We start from the raw sequence: 27,984 nt of genomic DNA, 5'->3' as shown, positions 1-27,984 counted from the left end.
GGATCTGCTCATACTAATTATCCGAGACTCTCATACCACCCTAAGTCCCTTAACCACATCTCCTTCATTTACCACACATCTGCTCTTACTTCATTTTCCTCTCCCCCTGACATAAGAATAGGTCCCCCTCATTCTCACCTACCATCCTACCAGCCTCCACATCTAAATATCATTCTCTATAATTTCCGTCACCTCCAATGGGATACCACTTTCAAACACATCTTTTCTTCCTCTCCTTTCCCCTCTTTCCTCAAGGATTGTTGCTCTCTATGACAAGTCAAGTTTATTGTAATCTCATTGCACAAGTACAACCCAACAAAACAGCGTTCTCGGGTCCTTGGTGCAAAACACACAGACACGCAACCAGACATAGCACACATATAGACAAGCAATCATATGCAGGACAAGTAATCATATATACGAATAAACAAATAAATATTGTTTTATTAATATGAAAGTCTCAGATAGTTAGTGTGAGCAGATCCTTTGTTTCTAAGAATCTGTTATCCACTCATTCCATATAACCATATATAACCATATAACTGTTTACGGCGTGGAAACAGGCCATGTCGGCCCTTCAAGTCCACGCCGGTTCATTTGAACAACTCCACTAGCTTCCCCCTCCTGCTCTCCACCCATAACCCTCCAACTCCTCACATCCTCCCCACTAATTACTCCCTTACACTTTTCCCTGCGACCATATGAAGTGCTACACCTGCACTTACACCTCCTCCCTCAATACTATTCAGGATCCAACTGTCCTTCGCAGTGCAGCCTCCTCTATGATGGAAATACATGATGCAGATTGGGGATTGCTTTGCCAAGCACCCTTCACTGTAACAGCCAGAACCTCCTAGTGGTCAGCCATTTTAATTCCACTTCCCATTCCCATACTGACATGTCTGTCCATGGCTTACTGCACTGCCAAGTTGAGGCCACACATAAATTCGAGGAAAAATTTTTTGTATTCTATCTTGGTATTTTCCAATCAGATGGCATTGACATCCATTTCAGTTGACGTCACCTTGTTTTCTACCTCCACCCTTGCTTACCATGATCCCTCTGGCCTTATTGCTCATACTCTTCTTTCTCCTTCCACTCTCCCATTCTCTTGACCTGTCTGTAACCCACACCTTCTTTCCTCTAGTTTCCAAGCTTCTTCCCTTCAATCCTCGATCTCCTGTCCTCTCCTATCAGTGTGCATCTTCTTTAGTTATCTGCCTCTTCCTTATATCACCTCTGAGCTTCTTTTTTCCCATTCCTTCCATCTAACCCAACCCACCTTCTTCCCTTTCCCACCTGTATTTGCCTCTTAGCTGTCAGCTTGAGCTCCTCCTCTTACTCCCAACCTTTTATTCCACCTTAAGTTTTCTTCCTTCCCAGTCCTGATGAAGAGTTTTGGTCCGAAATGTTGACTGTCTATTGACTGTTGGCCAGCATTTTGTATATTGTTTCTCATGATACCTTTAAGTTCATCAACAAGATCATAAGTATCATGGGATAAAACTAGGAATATCCTAAATTACAAAAAAAAGCTAAATACAAACTTTACAATATTAAAATATCAAAATGTTTCACAGACAATAATAGACAATAATATTTTTTAATTAAATGAGAGGACGGTTATTATAGTAGATTTGTTGATTGTTATTTCTTTTTTTAACCTGAGTTTAAAGTCAGTATAGACTGATGAAATTATTTAACTATATATATTAATTGGGTAAAGTTCTAATGATGGCAATATGTAGAGGGCTCCACAAGGCAGAGGACAACATTTGATGTAGTATTAGGAAATTGGAAAGGGTAATTGGATAAAGTGTTTTTGGATGATCCTTTAAGGCCCAATCATTCTTGTTCTATTAAGATTAAGATATAGTGAGAGACAAGTTCAAATTTGGAATTGAGGCAAGGCTGACTTTGAAGGTATAAGACAAGAACTAACTCGAATTACCGGTAATGAGAACAGTTTGTTTGAAAAGAGAGGAACGTAAGGTAAAATGGAATGTTTTAAAAAGTGTGTTGAGTCCAGGACATGTGTGATCCTGTAATAGTGAAGGATCAGACATACAAATGTAGGGAAGTGCAGGGAATGAGGGAAATTTAGGGTCTCTTCAAGTGTAAGGAGGCTTGAGGAAAGTATAAACAGCTGGGATCCAGTGAATACCTGGAGGAGTTCCTGGAACTGAGGAGCAAGCTAAAAAAGGAAATTAGGAAGGCAAAAAGGTGTCAACATTAAGCTTAATCCCAGGAGATTTAAGTACATAAAGGGAAAAAGGGTAACCACAGAAAAAAGTATGATCCCTCTGTAATCAATATGGTCAACTTTGTGTAGTGCCACAGGAGATGGAAAAGGTCTTCATTAAGTTTTTACTGTGGTGAAAGACGCGAGGACTAGGGAACTTGGGGCAGTTATTTGTAGTGTCTTGAGATCATTTAGTAATATTGAATGCTGAAGGTCCTGATGCATTTGAAATGTAGACAAATCTCCTGTGCAGGATAAATATATCCAACAAATCTAGGAATCTAGAAAGGAAATTGCAGCACCTTGGCATCATTAAGTACAGGTGAGGTGCCAGAAGACTGGAATGTGACAAATGTGCCTTTATTTAAGAAAGGCTGGGAACTACAGGCCTGTGAAGATCTGTACTTGGTAAGTTACTACAGAGTATTCTGAGGGAGAAGATATTCAGACAGTTGGATGGACAAATATAATTAATTTTTTTCCTTCTCTAGAAGGTTAGATTTTATGACATCCAAGTTGAGGTAGCAGAATGGATAGAAAATTGGCTTTATGCAAGTAAGCAGAGGGTGATAGTGGAAGGTTGGTTTTTTTTTGGATTGGACACCAGTGACAAGTGAGGAGGTGGTGCACCACAGGTTTGGAGCTGAGCTCATTGTCAATTGACATCTAAATTAATAATTTAGATGAAAATGTGCATCGTGTGATTGGCAGTTTGCAGATGACACTAAAGTGTCTGGTATTATAGATGGTAAAGATGGTTGCCAAAGATTGCAGCAGGTTCTTGATCAGTTGAGCAGGTGAACAAAGGAATTTAATTTAAAAAAATGTAGATCTTGCATTTTGGAGATCTAACATGGGTCTCCGTAAATGGTTATATGGTTATATGACTGACATGGTGAATGGTAGAGTTATAGCACAGAGAAATCTAGGAGTACAGATACACAGTACCTTGAAAAGTGGTGTCACAGGAATATAGGGTGGTCAAAAATGCTTTCAACACATTGTATAAGACATTGGAGAGGCTTTATTGGAGTATTGTGTTTCGTTTTGGTCACAATGCTATAGGAATTATGTTTTCAAGCTGGAGAGGGTGCAGAGAAGATTTATGAGAATGCTGCCAGGACTCAAGATGGCTGTGCTGTACAGAGAGTTTATGCAGGCTAGGGCTTTATTCCTTTGAGTGCAGACGATAAAAGGTGATCTCATGGACATATACAAAATCATGAGAAGAGTAGATCAGGTGAAAGCAGAGAATCTTTTGCCCAAAGTAGGGGAATCAGAGTAGAAAACTTGGGCATACAGTGAGGGGGAGACAATTTGGTTGGCGTGAGAAGATTGGGCCAAAGGGCCTGTTTCCACACTGCATGACTCTATGATGGGACTGCTGTGGGACTCATTTAATAGGATTGGAGCAAACTGAAGATTCCATCCATTATACAAACCCATTTATGTTGTTAATTAAATAATGGGTACAATGCACAATAATTGAAGTACAATGCATAAAATCTGGAATTGATTCTTGATCTATAAAAAGAGCCCTTTTGACTCTTGATGTGAGGCATGCATGCAATGTTTCTTGGCCTCTGCTGGCATGAGGCCTAACATTTTAATGAACTGGAATTGACATTTAAAGGATGATCTTGCAACTTGATTGTCAGCAGAATTAGACAGCACCCCAACAAGAAAATTTATATTTTTGGCATTCAAGTGAGGCTGTGTATATCCAGTGTTATTGATGAAAGTATGATGGCAGTTACTGTTTGGACAACTTCATCGGTTGCGTTAACAACAGCAATGAGTCACACTACAGAGAAGAGGTGCAAAATTTCCTGAAATGGTGCACAAGACAAAGAAGATAATTGTTGACTTCAGGAAGTCCAGGACGATCACCCTCCACTACACATTAATAGCTTCATAGTGGAGAGTGTAGAGAGCACCTAGTTCCTTGGAGTTCACTTAAGAAGTGACCTATCCTGGACACACAGCATTTCCTCACTTGTTAGAAAGGTGCAACAGCGACTGCACTTCATTAGAGGCTGAGGTGGCTGAGGCTAAGGGCTACTTTCTACAGATGCTCTGTTGAGAACATCATGGCCTGGTGCAGCAGAGTGTGGTATGTTTGGTGTAGAGCATTGGATTGAAGGTTAAGCGACAAGACCATAGAAGCACTAACCACCACCACCACCAAGCCCACCAACCATCAACCTGATTTCCTGGAACATTGTTTGACGAGGGTTCATCCTGCGCCCAGCATCTTCCAACCACTCCTATCGGGAAAGGGATACAGAAGTATTAGAGCCAGATCCAGCATGCTGAGACACAGCTTTATCCCATGGGCAGTGAGACTGCTGAATGACTGATGAGCTGCTAAATCACCTTTCCAAAACTGCACTATTCATTAATGATGTTTATTTGAAATATGTGTCCTGTATTTGTTTGTATGAGCATTGTGTTTGTATGTGTGTTTGCACTGTTTTATACTGTGGACTAAAGAACACTGTTTCATCAAGTTGTACTGGTGCAATCAGATGATAAATAAATTTGAACTTGACTTCAGTGCCCGGCAATATTAAGAGACAATAATGGGCCCCATGATTAGTGAGTGGTCAGCACAATGCTATTACATTGCCAGTGTCCTGGGTTCGAATCTGGTTCTGTCTGTAAGGAGTTTGTATGTTCTCCCCATGTCTGCATGGGTTTCCTCTGGGTGCTCCAGTTTCCTTTCACATTTCAAAGATGTACAGGCTTCATAGGTTAATTGGTCACATGGGTATATTTAGGTGACACAGACTTGTGGGCCAGAAGGGCCTGTTACTGTGCTACATCTCAGGCCAATATTAATTGTACAAATGCAGGTTTGGAAAGATCTATTGAAGACAAATCTTGTTTAACTTGAAATAATTTTTTGAGGTCATGGAAATGGTTGACAAGAGTGAACCATTCAACATTATTTGATGTGCATTTTAAAAGGTGTGTGATAAATGGGCAACTAATAGAGCTGATGCCAAAAGTAAGGTCCATGGGATTAAATTTGCAGTGATAGCATTTTTTCAAAAAATGTCAGGATCAAAAAGCAGAGAGGAATGTTGATAAGTTGTTTTCTGAGCTAGAGGGAAGCATAAGCATGTGTTCTGTATTATGGCAACTGTTTCTTTTGAAATAAATGAATCATTTCAGAACTTGCAGGTGACATGGAACTTTGAAAATGCAATAACCAATAACAATAATAGTATCATACTTTAGGAAAATTAAGTCAGATGGAAAGGCCTATGAAATTTAAAGCTGAGAAGAATCGAAAGCTACCATATGAAATAAAGCTGCATGTACACTGAGCAGGTCAGGCAGCATTTCCACAGTTACTGTCTCACCAGCATTTGAAATATCTTGCTTTTAGTTTGCTTATCAAAATGAAGGATTTATGAGGAATGGAAATATTAAATAAATACTAAAACTTGAACGCATGCAAGAACAGAGAGACCTGGGAGAGTATATAGGCAAACCTTTCAGAATGGCAAGTCAAGGACAAGGATCACAAATTTACAGAAATTGGATTACTAATCAAGGAGTTAGATTACAAGAGCAAGGAAATTGCACTGAACCTTTTTTTTAACAAAATACTGGTTGGTCCATATTATAGAAAGCATGAAAGCATATCAAAGCCTTAAAGGATAAAGATAGGTTGTGTGTATCAGCAGAGCACAGAGGCTAATATGAAAAGTATCATAAACTCAATCATAATGGGATGTGCAGTTTCAACATATTTACAATTTTCTGTTTCAGCTTTATTAACATTCCCCTTCTCTATGAGGAAGGTTCAGATGCTAGGTATTTGTGAAGTAGCAAAGAGAGCTTTTAGTATATTGGCCTTCATAAATCAAAGTATTGAGTACAGGAGTTAGGATGTTATGTTAAAGTTGTATAAGACATTGGTGAGGCCAAATTTGAAGCATTATGTGCAGTTTTAGTTACCTAACTACAGGAAAGATATTAATGAGATAGAAAGAGGGCAGAGAAGATTTACAAGGTGTTTCCTGGACTTCAGGAACTGAGTTAAAGGTTAAACAGGTTAGGACTTTATTCCCTGGAGCATAGAAGAATGAGAAGAAATTTGATAGAGGCACAGTATTTAAAATTATGAGGGGGGATAGAGTAAATATAGATAGGCCTTTTCTACTGAGAGTAGACCAGACCAAAAGTCGTGATTAATAGGCTTTAATCACCATAAACTGCAAGCATGTCGCATTTGTTGCTGGCCTGGTTCCAAGGGAGGTACTGAGGGAGGGGTTTATGGGAATTCTGAGGGGAGGAGTCACAGGTACAGGGGCAGGCCAGCCCATACAATACATTTGTATTAGACAGTGGTTCTACCACATTCATCCCTTTTATTTAAAACCGAGTCTGGCAGGGTGAAGTGGATCAAAGATCATGACAGGTTCAGTCTGTCCGGTAATCTTGTTTGTTGTTGTGACCATTGTAGTTCCAGCTATGGTTCAGCTGTTGGGTCCTGACCGGTGGTGTGTGTGACAGGTTGGGTGTTTGGTGGCTGAAAAGGGTGAATTGGATTGAGGAGGGTGTGGGTTGTTTGGTCTGTGGTTGGGGCGGGGCACCAGGTGCCATTGATGGGCCAGGTACGCGATTGTGTCACCAGTAATTATGGGGGGGGGGGGGTGGTGGGAAGGTTGGTCACGGGGGCTCCTGTATGCGCCAGGTTCTGAACAGAAACAATGTTTTTCTGCCCATCCTGGTACTCCATGTAAACTTACTGGGGGTTCAAGTGGAGGAGATGGACCTTCTCAATCAGGGGATCTGTCTTATGGGTCCTGATGTGTCTCCAGAACAGAACAAGCCCTTGGGTCATTAGCCAGAATGGCAGTGTAGTTCCTGGCACTGACTTCCTGAGAAAGGAAAACAGCCTTTCATGCTGGGTAGCATTTGTAGTAGTACAGAGGAGGGACCTGGTAGTATGGAGCACCTCTGATAGGCCTCTTGCTACTGAGAAATGGACAAGCCTTTTGACCTGAGGGCTATGATGACTGCCCTCCAAATGGTGGCGCTCTCCCTTTCCACCTGGCCATTCCCTTGGGGGTTGTAGCTGGTGGTCCTACTTGTGGCTATATCCTTGGCCAGTAGGTTCAGGCGAAAACCAACAAGGTCGGGTCAGATACAGCAATGAGCTCTCTGAACCCTTCTCCATTAACAATGGCGTGAAGCAAGTCTGTGTTCTCGCACCAACCCTCTTTTCAATGTTCTTCAGCATGATGCTGAACCAAGCCATGAAAGACCTCAACAATGAAGATGCTGTTTACATCCGGTACCGCACGGATGGCAGTCTCTTCAATCTGAGGCGCCTGCAAGCTCACACCAAGACACAAGAGAAACTTGTCCGTGAACTACTCTTTGCAGACGATGCCGCTTTAGTTGCCCATTCAGAGCCAGCTCTTCAGCGCTTGACGTCCTGTTTTGCGGAAACTGCCAAAATGTTTGGCCTGGAAGTCAGCCTGAAGAAAACTGAGGTCCTCCATCAGTCAGCTCCCCACCATGACTACCAGCCCCCCCACATCTCCATCGGGCACACAAAACTCAAAACATCAACCAGTTTACCTATCTCGGCTGCACCATTTCATCAGATGCAAGGATCGACAACGAGATAGACAACAGACTCGCCAAGGCAAATAGTGCCTTTGGAAGACTACACAAAAGAGTCTGGAAAAACAACCAACTGAAAAACCTCACAAAGATAAGCGTATACAGAGCCGTTGTCATACCCACACTCCTGTTCGGCTCCGAATCATGGGTCCTCTACCGGCATCACCTACGGCTCCTAGAACGCTTCCACCAGCGTTGTCTCCGCTCCATCCTCAACATTCATTGGAGCGCTTTCATCCCTAACGTCGAAGTACTCGAGATGGCAGAGGTCGACAGCATCGAGTCCACGCTGCTGAAGATCCAGCTGTGCTGGGTGGGTCACGTCTCCAGAATGGAGGACCATCGCCTTCCCAAGATCGTGTTATATGGCGAGCTCTCCACTGGCCACCGTGACAGAGGTGCACCAAAGAAAAGGTACAAGGACTGCCTAAAGAAATCTCTTGGTGCCTGCCACATTGACCACCACCAGTGGGCTGATATTGCCTCAAACCGTGCATCTTGGCGCCTCATAGTTTGGCGGGCAGCAACCTCCTTTGAAGAAGACCGCAGAGCCCACCTCACTGACAAAAGGCAAAGGAGGAAAAACCCAACACCCAACCCCAACCAACCAATTTTCCCCTGCAACCGTGTCTGCCTGTCCCACATCGGACTTGTCAGCCACAAACGAGCCTGCAGCTGACGTGGACATTTACCCCCTCCATAAATCTTCGTCCGCGAAGCCAAGCCAAAGAAAGAAGAAGGTACAGGCGCAGCTCTCACTCATAAAGGAGGACCCCCGGTCACTATGAATAAAGCAGGAGTATCCAAACAGAGTGAATAGGTTGCTCAATGACTTGATGACCATGGCCATGGTCATGTCCAGGCAGGGGATGATGAATGGAAAATGTGAGTATTCATTGCCGACATTGAGAAAGTACATGTTCTGGTTGGTGGAGGGGAGGGTGCCCTTGAAGTCGAAACTCAGATGTTCAAAAGTATGGGTGGCTTTAATCAGGTGAGACAGGGCAGCTCCAGATCAATTCCCTGATGTCCTCAACCGGGTAAGGGAGGTTGCGAGCTCTAACCAAGTGGTAGAGCTTGCTGACTCCAGGGTGGCAGAGGTCGTTGTGCATGGCTTGGAGACGGTCTGTCTCCGCATTGGTACACGTCCCCTGGGACAGTGCATCGGGGAGTTCATTGAGCATCCTTGACCGATACAAGATCTCGTAGATGGATAGATCAATTCTCCACCTCAGGATCTTGTCATTCTTGATTTTTCTACACTATTTATTATTAAACATAAAAATGGTTGCACATTGGTCAGTCAGCAGGGTGAATGATTTACCGGCCAGATAGTAGCTCCAGTGGCGCACTGCTTCCACTATGGCCTGGGGCTCCTTCTCAATGGCTGAGTGCCAGAGTTCAGGACCCTGGAGGGTGCACTAAAAGAATGCCACAGGCCTGCCCATCTGGTTAAGCATGGCTGCTAGGACAAAATCGGATGTATCACTCTCCACCTGGAATGGAATGGATTTGTCCACTCTGTGCATCACTGCCTTGGTGATGTTGTCCTTGTTGCATATGAAAGTTGTTTGGGCTTCTGCCAACAGAGAGAAGGTGGTTATTTTCACCATGGGGCAGACCTTATCTGCGTAATTAGGGACCCACTGGGTGTAATAGGAGAAAAAAAGCAAGCACCTTTTCAGGGCCTTGAGGCTGTGGGGCAGCGGGAGTTCCAGCAGGGAGCACATATGGTCAGGGTAATTCCCAGTGACTCCATTCTCCACCACAACTGAGTAAAGCCAGATATCAAGTGCTGAACATGCATTTATTCTGGTTATGTGTGAAGCTGAGCTTTTTAGCAGTCTGGAGAAATTTCTATAGGTTGGCGTCATGGTTCTGCTGGTCATGGCCGCAGATGATCACATTGTCCAGATAGGGGAATGTGACCTTTAACACATGGTCATTTATCATCCGGTCTTTTTCCTTCTGGAAGATAAAAACCCCATTGGTGACCCCAAAGGGAACCCAGCCTCAAATGCTGTGTATTGGCTATGTTCCAGGCAAATTGGGAGCTGGTGCTATACTGACTTAAGATCTGTGGTTGAGAAAACCCAGTATTGGGCGATCTCATTCACCATATCGACTATGCGAGGGAGGGGTAGGCATCCATTGGGTGAATCAATTGATGGTCTGACTGTAGTCTACAACCATGCGGTGCTTCCCCCGTTCTTTGCCACTACCACTTGTGCCCTTCATGGACTGGTGCTAGTTCTATAATCCCTTCAGCCAGGCATCACTTAACTTCTGCTCTAATGAAGGCTCTATCCCCAGGGCTACATTGCCTGCTTTTGCCGGTGACAGGTTTGCAGTCGGGGGTGAAGTTCACGATAGGGATGGTGGTGGGACCCGGAGGGTACAATGGATGAATTTCGGGTTGCCGATTGGCCGTGTTCAGAGAAGAGAATGGGTTGTTTAAAATTTGGTAATTGCAGACCATGACTGAGGGGTGAGATGCATCATATTCCATTAGGACACTCTTTAATTGGCACTGAAAGTCCAATTCTAATATGACCGGTGCACAGAGCTGTGGCATAATGAGGAATTTAAAGGTTTTGTATTTAATACCACACATGGTTAATGTCACAGTTCAGCTGCCTTGGATTTCGGTCGAGTGGGATCTGGAGGCCAAAAAGACCTTGCACTTAGCTGGAGTCACCGCAAGGGAGTAGTGCTGTGTGTGGCCAGGTGCATGAAGCTCTCCATGCACTTGGTATCGAACAGACAGTTTGTAACGTGACCGTTTACCTCAATGTCCATCATGGACCTGGCTAGCTGGTGCAGGTTGTTCTGGGCCAAAGTAATGGAGGTCAACATTTGGTCGCTGTCCAATTTGCTGCTACCGTACTGGCTTGGTGGCACCCTCCAAGATGGCAGCCCCCATACCATGCATGCGGTGTTTGCCTCACTGCCGGAAGTGATGCCAGAAGTGGTGCTCCCCAAGGTTGTCGACCCCGTTGTCCCGCTGAGCCGCTTCCGCCGGACTGGAAGAGGTGTGGTTCAAGATGGCGACGGCTAATGCCTGCACCCGGCGCTGATGGAGGAGGGTTTGGACCTACCCACCCTTTCATAGTGTTCTTCCTGTAGCCAGAACAAGTCGTGTCTCTGGCCAGGCATTTCCTACATGGATGCTTAGTGTGGCTGCAGAAATGGCACTTCGAGTGCTTAACGGCGGCAACTTGGGATCCCACTTCCAAAGATGGCAGCACCCATACTCCACACATGGCAACCACATTGCCAGAGGAGAAGACCTCCATATTTTGCTGCGCTGTTTCAAACGATTTGCCCAAGTCCACGACTACCTGCTGGCTCTCATCGTCATTATCTGGAGTCTCTGGCGAATGTGATCTGACTCGAAGCCGGCTAAACATGCTCTCGGTCAGTTTAACTGAGTGGACGGTGGCAGAAACCTTTGTGCAGCATCAGGCTCGCCCCAGCTCGCACAGGATCCACACATACTCGTCGTCCACAGACTCAGCAGGTGCTTGTCTGTAATAGCCCAGAAGATATCTGGCATTGATGACATTCGTTGGGATCTGATACTGTTTCTGTTGGAGCTCCATAGCAGCTGTGTAATTATTGCAGTCTCTGATCATTTGAAAAACCCGATGGCCGACCTGTGCAAAGAACAGGTCCTGTTTATATTCTTTGCACGGCGTTTCATCTCATGAAGGCGTTGAGGCAGTGCAGACACTGGTCGAATTTTATGGAGGCCTTCGGAGCTTTAGGGTCAGTGTCCAGTTTATCCGTTCATATTGCCTTGGCCGTGGCATGAAAGTATGGTGATTTAATTGATACACTATCATTAACTCATGTCAGACCAGACCAGAAGTCATGATTAATAGGCTTTAATCATCATAAATTGCAAGCATGTCTCACATGTTGCTGGCCCGGTTCCAAGGCAGGTACTGAGGGAGGGGTTTGGACGTGACCACCTTAATGGGAGTTCTAAAGGGAGGAGTCATAGATACAGAGGTGGGCCAGCCCATGCAACACATTCGTATTAGACAGTACTAACAATTACATAGCAGTTCCACCACATTAGGTGAGATACAAACCAGAAGACATGGGTTAAGAGTGAAAGGGAAAAAGTTTAGGGCGAACTTCTTCACACAGAGAATGGTATGGGTGTGGAATGAGCTACCAGCTGAAATGGTGAATGCAATCTCAATTTTAACAATTAAGAGGAATATGGACAGGTACATGAATGGGAGAGGTATGGAGGGCTATGGACTGGGTGCAGGTTAGTGGGACTAGGTGATAAAAATACTTTGGCATAGACTAGAAGGGCAAAGGAGGCCTGTTTCTCTGCTGTAATGTTCTAATGTTCTATTTTTGTCTCTGGAATATACCTTCCATTATTCCAGCTGCTTTCCCACATTTACGCATATGTCTGATAGATGTGCAGGTGTACACATCCAAATGCACACACACTCAATTACAGGACTTTCTATTTTGCAGGCAAAGATTGAATGTTTTAGGTAACGTGATTAGCCAGTTCTTTGAAGAGAGTAGTGACACGTTGAGGAACGCCAATAATACTGGGAAGGTTTGCAATCTCTTGCACATACTTTTAGTTGTGATTGAACTAAAAATTGTAAAGCAAAAATACATGTGCTGCTATTCTGAAATTTAAAAAAAACAGAAAATACTGTAAACATTCAGTAGATCAGACCGCTTCCATGGAAAAAAAATTAGCATTTTAGGTTGAAGCTCCTTCATTAGAAATGTGAAAATGAGAAAGTTCATGTCTTGTTTTATTTTTTGTAATGCAGTGATTGGGATAGGATGAAGTCAATATCCCTGAGGGGGTGTCCAGAGTTCCTGAGATTACTTTTCTCTTTGCAGCTTTTCTCTCAATGATACTTTCTCAGCTTTATTCCCCCCCCCCACCCTCTTTTGAACTTTACTTAATTTTTCACTTCCCATGTTCTATGAAAGATCTTTGTCTTTAAAATATATGTATTTTTGCTTGATGTGCACGATATGCTGAGTTTCCAGCATTTTTTAAAATATCATTTGAAATTAAATTATGTGTGCATACTAATGTTCAGAAGAAGGAAGTTCAGCCATATAGATGACATTTTACTAGGCATTCAAACAAAGTGAGGAAACAAAAGCTGTATTTACACATATTCAAAGGTTCTTTTTATTGTCAAGTAATAATATGTTAAAAATTAATAGACCTGATACATTATGTCTGCTGTTAGGCAAACAAAGAGTTGCCATTAGCATTGCTTGGAGTCCCTAATTAGGAGAAAATGAAGCAAAATAGTCCCTTCAATGGCACCAGATGTCTGTGGATTTGCCTCCAACACTCCTGCAGCTGCACAGGCTCCAGTTCAAACCATTGATAGCCCAAGCTCTTGGCCGAAACCTCTGGTACGATCAGGAAGTTTTCAGTGCTCAAAACTCTTGAAAAGCCCTTCTTCCCTCAGCATCCTCTCAAATCCCTATTCCAATACTTTGTTACCATGAGCCAGTCTCCAGCAGCCTGAGGGGTGCGTGGGTCCTTTGCCCACAAGTTGCCAACAGCCCTCTGCCTGTGTGGGTCCTTCAGCCTCTGAGCCTCTCGCTGGTCTCTGCCATGGTTTGTACTAGTTTAGTTCCTTGCTAACACAGAGATAAAAGCATTCATATATCCAATTTCTGGAGAATTGCGTAGATCTCATCACCTACAGATCATTTGAATGCAGTCCAGATTAATGAAGAAGATACATTTAAAGTGACATGATCAGATGGGACATTTGAGAGTGCAAGAGAGGAACTTGTGTATTATACAAATTCAAAAATATATTGGAACAAATGGAGAGTATCAGTATTACCTTATCCTGTAGAATGTTTTATTTATGCTGCAACATCTCCAGCATAGATCTGTGATGAATGGTTACAATATGGCACAATGGCTTTTTATTGGGCTTTCATATTTAATTCCACACAATCAAATGATAATACTTTGAATTTTTTTTCTCATCAATATAGACTATTGAAGGACAATCGGGGAGCTTAGCAGAAGCTTCAAATTAAGTATATTCCACTGATAGAAAAGGTCCAATTTAAAAAAAACAAAATATATTTAGAAGAACATTCAAGTAGCTTAGATTAGATACTGGGAGTTTAGAGCAAAATCAAAGAGGCTGGCACCTTAGAAGCTCCAGATAAACATGAAGTGGAGGACTATAAATAGAAAATTGTTTAAAATAAAAACTAGATTATATGAATAAATGTTGCCAATTGCAAACTGTGTCAACTAATATACTTCTAAAGCTATTACTGAGAGAGTAGAGTAAGCCTGGATATGAGTTAGTTGTGCAATTATTTTGCTAGCTAAGAAGTCAGTACTCATAATAATGCATCTTTATGGATAGATATATCTCATACCACTTAACTGAAAATGGATGTTTCCACGGTTTTGGCCTGATATGGAGTTTGTAGATGGATAAAAAGGTTTTGTGCTTGATTTTGATGCAAGAAACATTTTTGTCTTTATCTTGCTACATCTGCTGTGAAACATTCTTCAAAGTACCAGAGGCAATGAATATGATGGTCTGGTTTATTGCTTACAGGAATTTTAAATTTGGGAAAAGTAACAAACATAATAAAGCTTGGAAATTGGGAGAGAGAGCAGGCCAAGGAAAAGCCTGTCTGTCAGCAATAATTTGAGTGGTTGATAATGAGGTTGATCACTGATAGGTTTCATGCAGTAAACCATGGGCTCACAGGAATAACCAGTAATGCTATTCTTTGAATGATTAATCCCAATAAATAAAGAAAATACATCAGCTGTGATTTGAATGGCAGAGCAAACTTGATGAGATGTATGGCCTAATTCTGCTCCTGTATAATCTTATGGAGTACATTGGAAAATCACCATATAGATGAAAAATACATGGACTTTAGTGTCTATGAAAATGTACAAACAATGATCATAAAGGAATAAAGACTGAAAATTCCTATTTTATAGGACGCATTTTAAATGTGACAATGACAACAATAGGAATAATAAGTCCCTGGGACCGGACGAGATATACCCTAGGTTACCACAGGAAGCAAAGGAAGAGACTGGGAGGTATTGGCAATGATCTTCGTGTCCTACCTGGCCAGAGGGGAGGTATCAGAAGATTGGAATATGGCAAATGTAGTTTCCTTATTTTTAAAAAAGGTAATAGGGAAAATCCTGGGAATTATATACCAGGGTCAGTGGTGGCCAAACTATTGGACAGAATTCTTAGGATTTTAGAGAAGTATAGTCTTTTCAGATTTGACTGGCTTTGTGAGGGGTAGGTATTGCCCTCATGAGCCTAATGGAGTTTTATGAGGAAAATACAAAATAAATTGATGAAGGTAGGGTGGTAGATATGGTGTATATGGATTTTAGTAAGGCATTTGGCAGGTTCCCCATGGTAGACTCATTCAGAAAGTCATGAAGCATGGGATCCATGGAACCTTAGCTGTGTGGATTCAGAATTGGCTTGCCTGCAAAAAGCAGAGGGTAGTAATGGATGGAATGTATTCTGCCTGGAGGTCAGTGACTAGTGGACTCATATCCATGGATCTGTTTTGGGATACCTCTTTATGATTTTTATTAATGACCTGGATGAAGAAATAGTGGAATGGGTCAGTAAATTTGCATGACACAAAGGTTGTTGGAGGTTACAAAAGTATATTGACAGAATGCAGAGTTGAGCAGAAAAGTGGCAGATGGAGTTCAATCCAAATAAGTGTAAAATAATGCATTTTGGAAGGTAAACCCTAAGGCAGGGTGGAAGCTATAGTGGTACAGAGGAAATTTACCAGGATGTTGTGGAACACGAATATCTGCAGATGCTGTGATTGCAGTAAAAACACAGAAATGCCGGTGGAACTCAACAGGCCTCTCAGCATCAATAGGAGGTAAAGATACATAACAGATGTTATATAAGGCCTGAGCCCTTTTTCAAAGTATGAGTGAAAAGCAGACAGGTGCTTGAATTAAAAGGATGGTGAGAAGGAAATAAAGGATTGGGGGAGGAGCACAGATGAACAGACAAAAGGTGATAATTGGACATGGACAGGAGGACAACAGAGGGAAGATGAGAATTGATATGGGCGGGTGGCTCTGTGAATTCATAGCTAGAGGGAAGGTTTCAGAAGGAATAGGAAAGAGAGACAGAACTAGAGGTGTGAAGAAATAGGGATGGAAAGGAGGAAGGCAACGGAAACAGGAGAAGTCGATGTAATGGCATCGGATTGAATGGTTCCCAGACGTAAATAAGAGATGTTTCTCCTCCAATCTGGAGGTGGTCTCAATCTGACATTGCATGAGACCATGGACAGACACGTCTGCATGGGAATGGGGATGGGAATTGAAATGGGTTGCTACTAGGAAATTTCCACAATTGTGGCAGATGGTGCCGAGGTGATCAGCAAAGTGATTACCCAGTCTGTGTTCAGTCTCTCCGATGTAGAGGAGTCCACAGCAGGAGCATTGGATGCAGTAGATGACAAGTTCACAAGTGAGGTGTTGCTTCTCTTGGAAAGACTGTTTGGGGCCGCAAATGGTGGTGAAGGAGAAGGTGTATGTGCAAGCTCAGCACTTCCCACAGCGTTCCAGGATGTTGCCTGGATTGGAGAATGTATCTGGTGAGGCAAGATTAGTTGAGCTTGAGCTCATCTCTTTGGAGGGAAGAAGGATGAGACATTACAAGGTAAACCTCTTTTAAGACCAGTGAGCCTGATGTCAGTACTAGGTAAATTATTGGAAGGTGCTCTAAGAGATTGGATGTACATATGTTTGGATAGCCAAGGACTGATTAGGTATAGTCAACTTGGCTTTGTTTATGTTTATGTTTACCAATCTTATAGAGTTTTTTGAGGGGGTTACCAGGAAAGTTGATAAAGGAAATGGCTGTGAATGTTGTCCATGTACTTTGACAAGGCATTTGACAAAGTCCTACATGGGAGATTAATCAGGAAGGTTCAGACGCTCGGTTTTCATGGTGAAGTAATAACTTGATTTGAATATGGCTGGACAGAAGAAGCCAGAGAGTGGTGGTGGATGAATGTTTCTCATATAGGAGATCTGTGACTAGTAGTGGGCATCAGGGACCATTATTATTTGTCATCAATATCAATGATCTGGGTGATAATGTGGTAAATTGGATCAGCAAGTTTGCAGATGACACTATGATTGAAGGCATTGTGGACAGTGAAGAAGGTTTTCAAAGCTTGCAGAGGGATCTTGACCAGACTGGAAAAATAGGCTGAAAAAATGGCAGATAAAATTTAATGCAGACAATTGTGAGGTGTTGCACTTTAGAAGGACAAGCCAAGAAAGGACGTACACGTTGGCACTGAAGAGTGTGGAAAAACAGAGGGACCTAGGAATACAGATACCTAATTCCCTGAAAATGACATCACAGGTGGATAGGGTTTCAAAGAGAGCATTTGGCATCTTGGCCTTCATAAATCAGAGTATTGAGTATAGGAGTTGGGATGTTATAGTAAAGTTTTATAAGACATTGGTGAGGCCAAATTTGGAGTATTGTGTGCAGTTTTCGCCACCTAACCAGAGGAAAGATATCAATAAGATAGAAAGAGTGCAGAGAAGATTTACTCAGATGTTCCTGGGACTTCAGGAACTGAGTTACAGGAAAAGGTTTAACAAGTTAGAACTTTATTCCCTGGAATGTAGAAGAATGAGGGGAAATTTGATAGAGGTATTTAAAATGATGAGGGGGATAGACAGAGTCAATCTAGGTAGGCTTTTTTTCCACTGAAGGTAGGTGAGATAAAAACTAGAGGACATGGGTTAAGGTTGAAAGGGGAAAAATTTAGGAGGAACTTTAGGGTGAACCTCTTCACAGAGAGTGGTGGGAATGTGGAACAAGCTGCCAGCTGTAATGGTGAATGCAGGCTCAATTATAACATTTAAGAATAATTTGGACAGGTACAGGGTACATGGATAAGAGAGATGTATGGAGGGCTATGGACTGGGTGCAGGTCAGGGGAACTAGGCAAAAAAAAGCTTCAGACAGACAAGAAGATCCAAAGGGGCCTGTTTCTGTGCTGTAATGTTCTATGGTTCTAAGAAGCATAGATAGGCTAGACAGCCAGCACTTTTTTCCCCAGGATGAGGTAGCAAACACCAGAGGACATCTGTAAAAAGCAAGAGGAGGAAGGTTTATGGGAGGTGTCAGGGGTAAGTTTTTTTACAAGAGAGTAGTAGGTTCCTGGAATGCTTTGACAGGAGTGGTGGTAGAGGCTGGTACAATAGGGACATTTAAAGGACTCTGAGGCACATGCATGAAAGAAAAACAGAGGGTTATGAGGTAGGAAAGGTTTAGTTTTTAGTTTTAAACAGAGCGTCGTAATGTTCTGGCCTGTGATATCCTATTATGTAATTGTCCTTAACTTTGAATATTATCTATTTATTATTCTTGTACGTGGATAATTTAAAAAGGAATTTTTTAATATGTACCTTTCCCTTGCTGAATTCTATTCATGTTAAACAATTTATTAAGGGTTTCCTCACTGAAATATGCTATATAGTCCAACCACAATGCCAACCATGGAGCAGAAAAGATCTGATTGGCAGTGTCTGTAAGATCAACCTGGCCATCCAGTTTACATGTTAGTTTTATTGACAATTAGACCTGAAAGTAACTTTATGGTATCACAGTTGTTTATGGAGAGAAGAAACGTTGTTCCAATCAAACTAAGTTGACATTATTCTCCCTTGCTAGAAAGCAACAGGTTAAGCTAGTACATGTTTTTTGAGGGTTGTGAATTTCCACATGATCCAGAGTACTACTGTTTACACTTTTGTGTTGCATCTTAACTGGATGTAAGTCAGTACCAGATATCCTTCATTCTGCAACATTCTGAATGCTGTTTTAATTGTGTTCAGCATGTTGGTTTAACGGCATTGGAACCAACATAATAAATGTAAAGCTAGCTTTTGGAAGATATCACTATTTACTAACCATTTGTCACAAGGATGTGTGTATCAAGCCCATACTAGATTTTGCAATCTTAACAGAGAACAATATTGGCATGCATTGGCAACAATTCATCCATGTGAAACATTGTGGAGTAGCTCTGCAATGGCCTGCTTAGCATGTTACATTCATAACTGCCCTCAGATCCATCTAGCCCGAGGTGGAAGAAGAGAAAAAGCAATCTGATGAGCCCTTTCCTGACTGAGCAGTCCGATTCTTCAGACTACATGACAGGTAAATACAGTATAACCATTTCGTCATTCGTTAACTTACCTTTTCTCCATTGCTAACCATTGGGACATCTGCTTGCTCAATGTGGACTAAACAAAGGAGATGATTGTGGACTATAGGAGGATGAAAACTACTATTTTCCACTGCAGAGAACAACACACTGGAGAGAACAACATTCCTTGCTATGCATATAAAGAATGACTTATCCTGAAACCACAAAACCTCATTAGTCAGGAAGATGCAGTAGCACTTACAATGATTACGGAGATTGAGGAGGGCGTGGCTATTAACTTTATTTTGTCAACTTTTTTACAGGAGCCCAATGAGAGTGCCCTGCAAGACTGCATCATTTCGTGGTATGGTAGCTGCGAAGCATCGGACCTGATGTCAATTCAGAGGATGATCAAATGGCTGAGAAGATCACTGGGTCTCCCTTTCCTCTATTGACAACATTTACCAGGAGTGTTGCTTAAATACTGTTCAAAGAATCATAGAAGACTATTCCATTCAGCACAGAGTATCTTTGACCTATTAATGTCAAGTACAAAATACAGGAGCATCAAAATCAGGACTTTCAAGCTAGAAAATACCTTTCTCTCACAGGCTGTGAGATTGATTAACTGTAACTGAGTAAATCAACCCAAAATAAATATATTTATTTATGTATAAATATATATATTGTAGTGGGCCGAACTGCCACCTGTGCAGCTAACAGCCGTGCAGCTCTGCGGGACAAATCACAGTGCACTAGGGTGTAGGTACTCACCTACAATTTGGCGTGGGGCTCCCATCATCTTCACTTTAAGCCACATGCCCTTCGGGTGCGACACAGACAGATGATGACATCACTTCTGGTCCCGGGTTTCTGGGCCAGAAATGATATAAAAGAGGAGGGAAGTTTGAATAAACAGTCTTTGCTGATTAACCACTGTGTCTGGTGAATTGATTTAATAACACTACTAGAGTAAATGCTACAATTGGTGACCATGACTGCAAGATTCAGCCAAAGCTTAAATCCACAGTCAACATGTACAATAGCAGCAGCTGCTGTCACAGCTGCAGTTAACACAGTAGGTGTTCACCTGCCCCCTTTTTGGGCTCACCAGCCTTGAGTGTGGCTAAAGCAGGCTGAGACCCAATTCTACCTTTGTAGCATAACAGCTGAAGACACATAGTTTTGGTATGTCATTGGGCACCAGACGCCACTACAGCAGCTAAAGTAAGTGAATTTATTGGCCACCCCCCGGCAGAAAACCAATACACCAGGTTCCGGCAGTTCTTCTTGGACACCCTGGAATTAACCAGGCATGAACGGGGGATACAGCTTCTGAATATGGAAGGGTTAGGCGACAGAAATCCATCCGATTTAATGAATGAAATGCTCGCACTAGCAGATGGCCATTCCAATTGCTTTCATTTTGAGACCTTGTTCCTGACAAAGCACCCAGGTCACATTTCCATACCAATAGCAAACATGGATTTCAGCCATCCCCATGATATAGCTCGGGAGGCTGACTTGCCAAGGCAAGTGTCTGCACATATAAAGCCCGTGTTCTCAGCAGAGACAACTCCCGTGCCCTACACACCACCTATATACTCAGGATACTCTCATTGGGCTCCTGTTTAAAAAAAGAAAGTTGACAAAATAGGGCAAATAGCCATGCCCACTTCAAACAAAAGGGCAAACGTACTGATAGGCACCGAGATGGTATTTTTACCACGGCCGGTGGGGGAAAAATGCCCATAGATGCGTGGCCCTGTGTGGTTACCACGGTGGCAGTGGCTAGCCTGAAAATTTGTCGGGAAATGACAAAGCCAGCCACCAGTAGTGGGCTCAGCAGCTGGCATGAGTACTGGTCTCCTCTATCCACAATTTCTCATGGACACAGATGCTGAGCTCAGTTTACTCCCACCAACATTCTTCGAAAAGACATATAAGCAGCAGGGACTCGCCCTTCAAGCTGCAAATGAAACTTCCATTCCCAGCTTTGGCTCGCGACGCGTCATTATTAAAATAGGGGAAGCGGCGTTCATTGGGATTTCATTTTGGCTTCCGTTGCACAGACCATCTTGGGTGCAGATTTCCTCCGGGCCCATGACCTGCTAGTTGATGTTAAGTGAAAGAACCTAGTAAATGCCACTCCTTTCCAAATGTACCCTCTGACAAATAGTAAATGACAAGTTTCCCTACACTGGCTGCATGCTCTACGCTCTGACATGTATGCTGTCCTGCTCAATGAATTTCCTGGTGTGCTCTCTCCAAAATTCAATTCCTTGACAATGGGCCATGGCGTGGCCCATTACATTATTGACACGTCGGGCCCGCCGATTTATGCCAAGGTTCATCTTCTCCCACAGATAAACTACAGCAGGCTAAGGCAGACTTTACTGCCATGGAGGAATTAAATATCATTCGCTGTTCCAACATGCCTTGGGCATCACTGTTACACATGGTGCCCAAGAGCACCGATGGGTGGAGACCCTACACAACTACCACAGGTTCAATGCTATAACTACGCCTGACAGATACCCTATTCCACACATACAAGATTTTGCTGCCCGCCTGTGCAATTGCCATGTCTTTTCCAAGGTTGACCTCATCAAGGGATATCATCAAATTCAAATCCATCCAAATGACATTCCCAAACAGCAATTATTACTCCTTTCAGACTTTTTGAATTCCTCAGGATGCCATTTGATTTGAAAAATTCCACTCAAACATTCCAGCAGCTTATGGACGCTGTCGGCAGTGATTTAGAATTCCCATACATATACTTAGACGACATCCTCATTGACAATCAAGATGAGTGAGAACACCAACAGCACTTACACCACCTATTCCAGCAGCTAGATGAATTTGGACTTGCTGTCAACCCTACCAAATTCCAGTTTGGTAGAGCGACTATCGATTTCTAGGGCGCAAGATCATGGCAGAAGGTGCGTTTCGCTTATCCACCAAAGTGGACACCATACATGTTATCCCAAAACCTACCAAGGTTAAAGAAGTGCAGAAATATTTGGGCATGGTGAATTTCTATCACTGTTTCATTCCAGCAGCCGCCAACATTCTTGGCCCGCTATTTCAACTCCTCACCACAAAGTGCAAGAAAGTTTGCATTCGCAGCTGCCAAAGATGCTCTGGCCAATGCAGCAGTGCTCACACATCCTAATCCCATGGCCACCCTGGCACTCACCACAGACACCTCTGTTACAGCAGCGGGCGCAGTTCTGAACAGTTTATCAACAGCCATTGGCAAACCCTGGCTTTTTTTTGCTGCCACCTATGGCCACTGGAAATGAAGTACAGTGCATTTGATTAAGAGCTGTTGGCGTTGTACCTGGCCACGTGACACTTCCGATATGTTTTGGAGTGCCGCCATTTCACTGCTTTCACAGACCATATGCCACTGATTTTTGCCTATAGCAAGGTATCGGACCCGTGGTCGGCCAGGCAGCAAGGCCACTTGTCAAACATTTCTGAGTTCACAATGAATGTGCATCATGTTTCAAGATAAAACAATCTGGTTGCTGATGCACTGTCCAGTCTGGCAGTGCATCATATCCAGGGTGGCGTCAATATCTCTGACTTGGTGAGGGCATAGGCCGTGGACCCGGATGTTCAGATGTACAGAATTGCCATCACAAGCCTGTACATACAACATGTGGCACCACAATTGGATGGGCTGAGTCTGCTTTGCGACATGCCTGTGGAGTACCCCAGCTAGTAGTCTCGTGTCTTGGAGACGGCGGCTTTTTGATGAAGTTCACAACCTGTCCCATTCCTCCATCAGGGCAACGGTCAAGCTCATGGCAACCAAATATGTATAGCATGGACTTAAAAAAGACATCGTGCAGTGAGCCCAGACATGTACCCACTGCCAAACTTCCAAAATACAATGGCACACCAAGGTACCTCTCCAGTCTTTCCCAGCAGTGTGCTGACGTTTTGAACATGTGCATGTAGATCTGGTCAGACCGCTGACAGTGTCTCAGAACATGAGATACGTCCTCATCGTCATAGACCAATAGACTGATTCACGCAATTCTTTCAATGAATTGTCCTTCAGAGAGATTCCTTCAAACAGGAGTGACCATCTTCTGGGCATAAATGGTCTTACTTATTTAAAAGCCACTAATTTATTTCCTGTAAATTAAATAAGATAATACAAGTCCTGTCTTTCCAAGAAGTCAAATTTCCTACTTCTTCAGTTTTCTTCTTAAAAGTCACAGTTTTCTTCTACGATGAGACTTTATTTTCAAAAGAGCAGTCGTTGTTTCAAATCCACTTACTTTCTTGATTCCCCTTTTATTAGGTGTAACACATAACAAAACCAATTCTGGTCACTGTAATTCAACCCTTTCTTTCACATGGTTCTAACTTCGGTGTGTGTCACACAGGGTCTGAATTAGATAATAAATTTCTCCAAATCTCTCATGTAACATGGTATGTGACATCATTTCTGTCTTTGAAGTTCATAATGTCTTTTCACACAGATGTGCTAAAAGCATCTAAGTCCACTTATGCCTCCATGATGTCTGTCCACATTGACACAAAATGGCTGTGTGTTCACACAGGTACTTCTGAAATAAAACCTATTGTTTCCAGTATCTCAAGATCTATCATAAATCCTTTCATCTCTTGACTTCAACTTTAATCAGCAGACATTCCATTTTTGCAAATGGCCCGCCATCTTCCATCTAATATGTTGTCTTTATGCTGAAGCCAGCTAACACCTGCAAAGAGCCATGAGTTTCTGTTGAATGTAAGTGAGCCCTGTCCACCCAAAACTAGCTCACTAAACCATATCTAGATAAAATATGGTTTTAACATTCTTCTTCTTTGGCTTGGCTTCGCGGACGAAGATTTATGGAGGGGGTAAATGTCCACGTCAGCTGCAGGCTCGTTTGTGGCTGACAAGTCCGATGCGGGACATTAAGCTAAGGATTAACACAGATCTGTTACAGGGAGAAATGCTGTTTTGTCATGTTGCATATATAGAGTCAGATGATAATAAACTTAAACGTGATATCTGAACAACTGGGGATTTCTGAAGGGAAATGAGTGAACTTAATATTTCAAGGGAGAAGATGCTCAGAAAGCTGATCTCCTGGACCAGATAGATTGGCCCCACAGGTTCTGCAAGAAGTTGCTGCAGAGATTGTGGAGGCATTGGTAATAATCTTTAAGGAATCCATAAATTCTGGCATGGTCCTGGAAGACTGGAAAATCACAAATGCCACCACACTAGTCAGGAAGGGAGAGAGGCAGTAGAAAGGAAATTATAGACCAATTAGCCTGATGTCAGTGGTTGGGATGGAGTCAATTGTCAAGGATGAGGATATGTTATACTCAGAGGCAACAACAAGATAGGAGAAAGCCAGTATGATTTCCTTCATGGAAAATCTTGCTTGACAATCTCATTAGAATAATTTGAAGAAGAGACAAGCAGGCTAGATAAAAGAGTTGCAGCGGGTGTTGTATATTAAGATTTTGAGAAGGCTTTTGACAAAGGGCTGTACATGAGGCTGCTTAACAAGATAAGATTACATGGTATATAGGAAACATACTATCTGGGTAGAGCATTGGCAGATTGGCAGGATGCAGAGTGTCCGAATACAGGGTTCATATTCTGCTTGGCTGCAAGTTGCTATCGGTGTTATGCAGGAGTCGTTTTTGGGGTTGCTTCTTTTTATCTTGTATATCAATGATTTAAATTATGGAATGCATGGCTTTGTGGCCAAGTTTGCAGTTGAAACGAAGGTAGGTGAAGGAGCAGGTAGTGTTGAGGAAACAGGGGTGGCGCAGAAGGGTTCAGGCACATGAGGAGAATGGGCAGAGAAGTGGTAAATGAAATACAATGTCAGAAAGTGTACAGTCATGCACTTTGGTAGAAATGAGGAGAAAATTGAAAATTTCCTAAATGGGGAGAAAATTGAAAATTCTTAGATGCAAAGGGACCTTGGAGTCCTCATGCAGAAGACCCTTCCAGTGATAAAGTTGCAAATGCAATGCTAGTATTCATTTCAAGAGGAATCGAATATAAGGTGAAAGATGTGATATTGATACTTTATAAAGCACTGAAGAAACCTCACAAAGTATTATGAGCAGTTCTGTTCTTCTCATTTAAGAAAGCATCTGCTGACATTAGAGAGGGTTCAGAAGAGGTTTAAAAGAATGATCCCAGGAATGAAAGGGTTCACATATGAGGAACATTAGACAGCTTTTGGCCTCTACTTTTTGGAATTAAGGAGAATGAGAGAAATAGATTGGGGTGGGGTGGGGGTCAATCCACAAGACCATAACAGTGGCAGAGAGGATCACTGGAGTCTCCTTCCCACCTATCAATGTGATCTACTGGGATCGTTGTCTAAAGAGGCATGCAAAATCATTGAGGACCCCTTCCACCCCACACACAGCACCTTTCAGCTGCTCCCATTGGGAAAGTGTTACAGGAGTATCAGAGCCAGCACCACCAGGGAGGAACTACTTTTTCCCACGAGTAGTGGGAATACTGAACGATCAAAGAAACTGCTCACACTAACCATCCGAGTCTCTCATATTCATGAAACAATATTTATTTCTGTATATATGTGAATACTTGAAATGAATATGTATTGTTTGTGTTAAGTCTGCGTGTTTTGCATTGAGGACTGCAGAACATTGTTTCATCAGGTTGTACTTGTGCAATCAGATTACAATAAACTTGACGAGCTCATTGAAACATTATGAATGTTGAAAGGCATGGACAGAGTATATATAGAAAGGTTGTTTCCCAGGGTGGGAGAGACAAGAGGGCACAACTTCAAGTCTTAAGGTGGTCCACATAGAACAGAGATGCGGAGAATTTCTTTAGTCAAAGGGTGGTGAATCATTGGAATTTGTTGCCATGGGTGGTTGTGGAGGCCAAGTCACATCTAAAGCAATGATTAATAATTCTTCATTAGCCAGGTCATCAAAGGTTATGGGGAGAAGGCCAGGAAGCAGGGCTGAGTGGGAAAATGAATCAGCCCATGATTGAATGGCAGGGCAGACTCGATGGGCTGAATAGCCTATATCTGCTCCAATGTCTTATGGTATTTAGGTTAAGTATAAACAGAAAAAAAATCTGATCCTATATTCACTACAATTTATTTGAGATAATTTGTCCAATTGATAGAAATATGTGTTTAACCATGTCTCTGACAGGAGTACAAATTCATGTTAAGATTCCCTTGGTAATCAATGAAAAAAAAAACCCAAAGAGATTAAAAACAAGAATGCTATTGATATCAGATGCTATCAGACAAATCCGATTACTGTCTTCTCAAATGCTTTTCAATTTTTTTTAGCTCTTATTTCAGAACACGCTCCGACCATCTGATTACTTATAAAATACTGAGGGTATTTCCAGCGATCAATATGCGTTTTACAGACCAAGAACTGAAAAAACTCAGTGAACAGTTAATCATGGAATCATGGAAGAGAGGTTGCATAGGTATACCTTTTGTACTTTCTGGCGGTTGGGGGAGGCAGCCAAGAGACCACGGTTGGGGGAGGTGGCCGAGGGACTGCGGTTGGGGTAGGTAGCTGGGCAACTGGAAGGGGTTGGGGGTGGATACGGCAGCACAATTCGAGTGGGCTTTCCGAAATACGGAGAAATTCGGAATGCACTGGCCCCCAAGGGTTCCGGATAAAGGATTGTGTACTTGTATATGCACCTTTGCCTTTAGGCCCTTTAAAGTCTACAACAGAGCTTTCCATAGCAGTAAAATGCACTTTGGAATTGGACTGAATTTTCTGTCATTTTTAAAAAATCTTAACATTGAAGATGCCTGTCCTTCACCCTGAACTTTTGTTTAGTTACTCATCAACCGAAGATCCCACCTTTAATCTATCCATCATCTGAAGCATATTTAGTGCCATTATCTGAGCAGCAAACTTATTCGTTGCTGATGCTCATTTCATTCAAATCTATCAAAAGAAGACATGTCATACATTCATCTTATGGTCAACATAGCAATGATCCTGTGTGCTGTTCAGAGTTTTTAATTCCCTGCATTTGTATCAGAAGCTTCATTCTTATCAGAAGCAAATATTTTGTGGGAATTCTGCATTCACTAATTTCAAGGCTTGTTTCTACAGATAAGCATGCTCCATGTTTTGTTAAACAATGCAGAACTGCATTAACACTTTGGTTATCATGTTATATTGACCAGTCTGCTACATGAATTGGTGCTGCTATCATTTGATTTGGTATTTTTAAGCCGCCTTCCAAAATTATTCATCAATTTATAATTAGCTTTCCAACAATGTGACAAATTCCAAACTTGTAACAACAGTTATCACTAGGGTATCAGAAGAGAAACATGACTTTTTCCAACACTTTTGCAATGTGGTGGAGAGGAGTGTGACAGTAGTTTTTTTTTAATTGTTTGCGTTGCAGTGAAGAATAAGTGGTGGGAACTTTGCCATTCCAATCAACCACATTCATAAGAGAAGCCATTTTTGTGGTTCGGAGTTTTCTGAGGGTCTAGCTTGGGAATCCTTCAGGAATTCAGGATATTAGAAAAAGCCATACAAGATTAGTGATTCTCCTCTTCCTGCCCCTCCCATCACTATTTTATTCAAGTGTGTGCCTGCCTTTTGCTTAAACCTTGATGAAGGGCTCAGGCCCAAAATGTTGGTTATTAATTTTGACTTGCAGAGCACTGTGTGACTTGCTGAGTTTCTCCAGCACTTTTGTACATTAAACTACAGTCACAGGATCTACAGACCTTGTTTAATAACAGACATGAATAGAAGAGATGCTATTCTAAAGCATACTGTGGATATCTGAAGATTTTACTTCAACTTTTTATCAGGGAATA

The 27,984-nt window shown here is 42.4% G+C and overlaps 1 protein-coding gene and 1 long non-coding RNA gene across 3 annotated transcripts in view; both read left to right on the top strand.

The window, feature by feature from the left end:
- Positions 1-27,984, top strand: part of cnbd1 (cyclic nucleotide binding domain containing 1) — a 163,500-nt gene that overhangs the window by 53,159 nt on the left and 82,357 nt on the right. For both annotated transcript variants that reach the window (XM_069921988.1, XM_069921987.1), the window contains exon 5: positions 26,467-26,612. In XM_069921988.1, coding sequence (XP_069778089.1) covers positions 26,467-26,612 — 146 coding nt within the window. The remainder of the gene's footprint in view (positions 1-26,466; positions 26,613-27,984) is intronic.
- Positions 18,795-20,062, top strand: LOC138755636 (uncharacterized). The gene is made up of 2 exons (XR_011352438.1): positions 18,795-19,140; positions 19,453-20,062. It is a non-coding gene; the product is annotated as an uncharacterized lncRNA (long non-coding RNA).

The sequence above is a fragment of the Narcine bancroftii genome, chromosome 2 (assembly GCF_036971445.1).
Source record: "Narcine bancroftii isolate sNarBan1 chromosome 2, sNarBan1.hap1, whole genome shotgun sequence".
Classification (NCBI taxonomy): domain Eukaryota; kingdom Metazoa; phylum Chordata; class Chondrichthyes; order Torpediniformes; family Narcinidae; genus Narcine; species Narcine bancroftii.
This window is presented reverse-complemented; position numbering and strand designations above follow the sequence as displayed.